Raw genomic sequence first — 5,552 nt, 5'->3', positions numbered from 1 at the left:
AAACCGAACCGAACCGAAATTCTTCAAATACCCGAATGGTTAGTAAAAATCTATATCCAAACTAACCGAAACCGAACCGAACCGAACCGACAATTAAATGGTTAACCGAAATATCCGAAAACCTAGAAGATATCAAATATTATATACTTAATATTATGCAAAACTATAAAATAAACTTAAAATATAAATTATTTCTAGATTCAAAACAATTAAATATTTTAAATAATCAATATATGTAAATGTTATTATTTTGAATTTACAAAGTTAAATACTATTTTGTAAAATTGAATCAATATTTTTCCCTTTTTTGTATTTTTGTTATTGTATATTTGGTTAATTTTGGTTATATTCGGTTAGTTTTGGTTATATTTGGTTTATTTGGTTAATGTTAATATAATTTATGTTAGTTATGGTTATTTATTTAAATAACCAAACCGAAACCAAACCGAAAGAAACCGAACCGAACTAAACCGAAATTTCATAAATATCCAAATGGTTACTATATTACTATATCCAAAATAACCGAAACCGAATACAACCGAACCGAAACCGAATGGTTAACCGAATGCCCAGGCCTAGTTTTACATCTGAATATTTGTCTTCGTGAACGTATTACTTAAAACTGTCTATCATAATTTTATTGACTTCATAATATTTAATGACTGAAACGTATAATAATGATCTTGCACATCATATTCAAATTGTTATATGGTTCGGTGTGGTTAATTCTCTCAAACCAAAGGCATAATTTATTGTTTTATTGTGATGGCATCGAAAACATACATGCGTATGATAACTCATCGTTTCATATGTTTGCATAGCTTCTTTGGACTTTGGGTCTGGAAAATTATTTGTTTTCTCTTTGATTCATGATGCTTATTTACTGGATCATCATCGGTTATTGTTTTACCGAAAACATGTTTTTGATTATTTGGGTTTATTGGTTATTAAGTTTGGTTTAGTATATCATTGGTTTGACAAAGAGTGTGTCTTTTGTTTGAAGGAGTAATTTATATTTCATAGTGATGTAAACATCAATCGACGTTTTCGCCTCCGTCTCCAAAATCACGCGAGATAAGTATTATCAATTACCAAACCAAACTATGAAACTAATAATAATAACTATCGATTGTTGCCTATTAAAGTAGATCTCGTATCTTATAATACCGAGATATATAAGACTTTTACCTTATTTCTTACTCGGTTGTTTAGATACTGTACCATTGATCTCGTATCTTCTTTTACCCATCTCTTTCTCCGACGTCAATTCCCAATTCTTTGTCTGTATATAAAAATTTATTACGAATATAGAAAATTTAAAATGTTTAAAATATTATACAATATGGTTATATAGTAGATTAGTTATAAAAAACATGTTAAAATTAATAAAATATCATTAAATTTGCGTTAATACGGGTTAAATTCTTATTTTATTATTTTTTAACATTATTAATATTAGAATATCTAACATAGAAAATCAAGTTGATTTAATTAAGATTGTGTAAAATAATTAAATCATTAGGAATAATGTGACTTAATCATAGTGTGTGAATGACTTATTATGTATTTAGATTTTTTATTTTTTTTTTGTTATAATAATTAAAAATCAAAATAAAATCTCAACCTTAAACAAAACAAACTAAATATAACAAACAAATGGTCATAAAGTATATTGCGGGTTAAAAATTTAATATAAACATTTAGCTTTACAAACAGTCAAAAAATTTAGTTATTCCTCTATTTACAAAACATTCAATATTTAACAAACAAATACAACATAAAAAATAAATAATAATAAAAATATTTGCACGCGGTATACCGCATGTTAAAATCTAGTTCTATATAAATATAAATTGTAGGTGTGATTGTTTATATATGGAATCACATTAGTTATTTTTTTGGTTCTTTGAAATGTTGAATAAATATTAAGAAAAAAATAAGCAAAACATATGTAAAATAAGCAAAACATATGAAAAAATAAGCAAAATATATGAACAAACCANAGAGTAAATACATTATTCATGAAAATCTCTTTCATACAGCACAAGGAGTTCAGCCTAACAAAAGAGCAAGAGAGTTGGGTGGTTGGGATCATGCTTTCTGTTACATTGGTCAAACTGCTTCTGGTCCTTTACTGCAGATCCTTCACTAACGAGATCGTCAAAGCTTATGCTCAAGATCACTTCTTCGACGTCATCACAAACATCATTGGACTCATTGCAGTAATCCTCGCCAGTTACATTGATGATTGGATCGATCCAGTGGGAGCTATCATTGTAAGTGTCCACATCTATAAAAACAGAATCAAGTCTTTTTATCATCCTTGCTGAAAATTGTCTCTTAATTCACCACGCAGCTTGCAATATACACGATACGAACATGGTCAATGACGGTATTGGAGAACGTGAACTCTCTTGTTGGGAAATCAGCAAGACCAGAGTATCTGCAGAGAGGGCTTACACATTTGGATCTCATTATTTTGTGGAGGTTGACATTGTTCTTCCTTCTGACATGCCTCTGCAAGTGGCTCACGACATTGGAGAATCGCTGCAAGAGAAGCTCGAGCTGCTAGAGGAGATCGAAAGGGCTTTTGTGCATCTTGATTATGAGTACACTCACAAACCTGAGCACGCTAGTAGATCCCACAGTTAGTTAGCTGTTTATCTTTTCAAGATGTCTACGTTTCCAAATCTTTTGACAACTTAAAAATCTCCAGTGTATTGTTTAGTAGACAATTGTGAGATAAAAAGGAATGATTTTTGTAACTAGCTACTTGCGTGTTTCATTTCATTTAGCAACAAGATGCTTTCCCCTACTCACGCACACATATGTTAAATGTACTAGTCTCAAGCAGATGACGTTACTGAAACCATCCATATTCACTACAACTTATAAAAAGTCTTAAATCCAAAGTCATATTGGTTTGACTTTGACGTAATAGAAAAAGTTGTTGTAGATTTTGTCCCACATCGGAAAGGTGAGGCGTGTGAGTGCTGTGAAGACTAGTATAAAGTATTGAGAGTGACCGACTAGTGAAAATTGCCTTAAACTAATGAGTAAGGAAAACAAAGCGAACGGTGAGAGCCGGTCGCAGCGCCTAATTAAATCGTTAAAAAATGGCGCAAGAATTTATGGAAGGGTAAATAGGCTGGTGCGAGTGTTGACGCTGCTTACTTTTGCAGAACTCACTTGTGCGGGCCTCCCCCATCCCTCAATACTCCCTTAGTTCTTAAACCTTTGTTTTAAACTAATTAATCATCTCATTAATATACACTAGGGATTTGTTAGTTTTGTTTTTATTTGTTGTTGATTGTTTTACATAGGGCTGGGCAAAATAACCGATAACCAAATAACCGACCGAAACCGAACCGAAAAAAACTAAACCGAACCGAACCGAAATTCTTCAAATACCCGAATGGTTAGTAAAAATCTATATCCAAACTAACCGAAACCGAACCGAACCGAACCGACAATTAAATGGTTAACCGAAATATCCGAAAACCTAGAAGATATCAAATATTATATACTTAATATTATGCAAAACTATAAAATAAACTTAAAATATAAATTATTTCTAGATTCAAAACAATTAAATATTTTAAATAATCAATATATGTAAATGTTATTATTTTGAATTTACAAAGTTAAATACTATTTTGTAAAATTGAATCAATATTTTTCCCTTTTTTGTATTTTTGTTATTGTATATTTGGTTAATTTTGGTTATATTCGGTTAGTTTTGGTTATATTTGGTTTATTTGGTTAATGTTAATATAATTTATGTTAGTTATGGTTATTTATTTAAATAACCAAACCGAAACCGAACCGAAAGAAACCGAACCGAACCGAACCGAAATTTCAAAAATATCCAAATGGTTACTATATTACTATATCCAAAATAACCGAAACCGAATACAACCGAACCGAAACCGAATGGTTAACCGAATGCCCAGGCCTAGTTTTACATCTGAATATTTGTCTTCGTGAACGTATTACTTAAAACTGTCTATCATAATTTTATTGACTTCATAATATTTAATGACTGAAACGTATAATAATGATCTTGCACATCATATTCAAATTGTTATATGGTTCGGTGTGGTTAATTCTCTCAAACCAAAGGCATAATTTATTGTTTTATTGTGATGGCATCGAAAACATACATGCGTATGATAACTCATCGTTTCATATGTTTGCATAGCTTCTTTGGACTTTGGGTCTGGAAAATTATTTGTTTTCTCTTTGATTCATGATGCTTATTTACTGGATCATCATCGGTTATTGTTTTACCGAAAACATGTTTTTGATTATTTGGGTTTATTGGTTATTAAGTTTGGTTTAGTATATCATTGGTTTGACAAAGAGTGTGTCTTTTGTTTGAAGGAGTAATTTATATTTCATAGTGATGTAAACATCAATCGACGTTTTCGCCTCCGTCTCCAAAATCACGCGAGATAAGTATTATCAATTACCAAACCAAACTATGAAACTAATAATAATAACTATCGATTGTTGCCTATTAAAGTAGATCTCGTATCTTATAATACCGAGATATATAAGACTTTTACCTTATTTCTTACTCGGTTGTTTAGATACTGTACCATTGATCTCGTATCTTCTTTTACCCATCTCTTTCTCCGACGTCAATTCCCAATTCTTTGTCTGTATATAAAAATTTATTACGAATATAGAAAATTTAAAATGTTTAAAATATTATACAATATGGTTATATAGTAGATTAGTTATAAAAAACATGTTAAAATTAATAAAATATCATTAAATTTGCGTTAATACGGGTTAAATTCTTATTTTATTATTTTTTAACATTATTAATATTAGAATATCTAACATAGAAAATCAAGTTGATTTAATTAAGATTGTGTAAAATAATTAAATCATTAGGAATAATGTGACTTAATCATAGTGTGTGAATGACTTATTATGTATTTAGATTTTTTATTTTTTTTTTGTTATAATAATTAAAAATCAAAATAAAATCTCAACCTTAAACAAAACAAACTAAATATAACAAACAAATGGTCATAAAGTATATTGCGGGTTAAAAATTTAATATAAACATTTAGCTTTACAAACAGTCAAAAAATTTAGTTATTCCTCTATTTACAAAACATTCAATATTTAACAAACAAATACAACATAAAAAATAAATAATAATAAAAATATTTGCACGCGGTATACCGCATGTTAAAATCTAGTTCTATATAAATATAAATTGTAGGTGTGATTGTTTATATATGGAATCACATTAGTTATTTTTTTGGTTCTTTGAAATGTTGAATAAATATTAAGAAAAAAATAAGCAAAACATATGTAAAATAAGCAAAACATATGAAAAAATAAGCAAAATATATGAACAAACCATAAGTAAAATATTTGTAAGTGTTTTTATAACACATAAAATAGACTTTTGTTGTCACATTAGCATTTTGTTACTTCATTAAAAATATATTTTCGTATAAAACTTTAATACAAGTTCTCAACTCTTAAGTGATTTTTCATTTTATTTTCAAACATCTAATATGTTATATAAT

At 28.8% G+C, this 5,552-nt stretch overlaps 1 protein-coding gene across 1 annotated transcript in view; it reads left to right on the top strand.

Moving 5' to 3' along the window:
• LOC104788899 (metal tolerance protein 11-like) overlaps window positions 1-1,031 on the top strand; it is a 2,133-nt gene extending 1,102 nt beyond the window's left edge. The window contains exon 4 of the mRNA XM_010514668.2: window positions 1,004-1,031. Coding sequence (XP_010512970.1) covers window positions 1,004-1,031 — 28 coding nt within the window. The remainder of the gene's footprint in view (window positions 1-1,003) is intronic.

This window comes from Camelina sativa, chromosome 5, assembly GCF_000633955.1.
Source record: "Camelina sativa cultivar DH55 chromosome 5, Cs, whole genome shotgun sequence".
NCBI classification, from domain to species: domain Eukaryota; kingdom Viridiplantae; phylum Streptophyta; class Magnoliopsida; order Brassicales; family Brassicaceae; genus Camelina; species Camelina sativa.
Note: the sequence above shows the minus strand (reverse complement) of the source record. Positions and strands in the feature narration are given on the sequence as shown.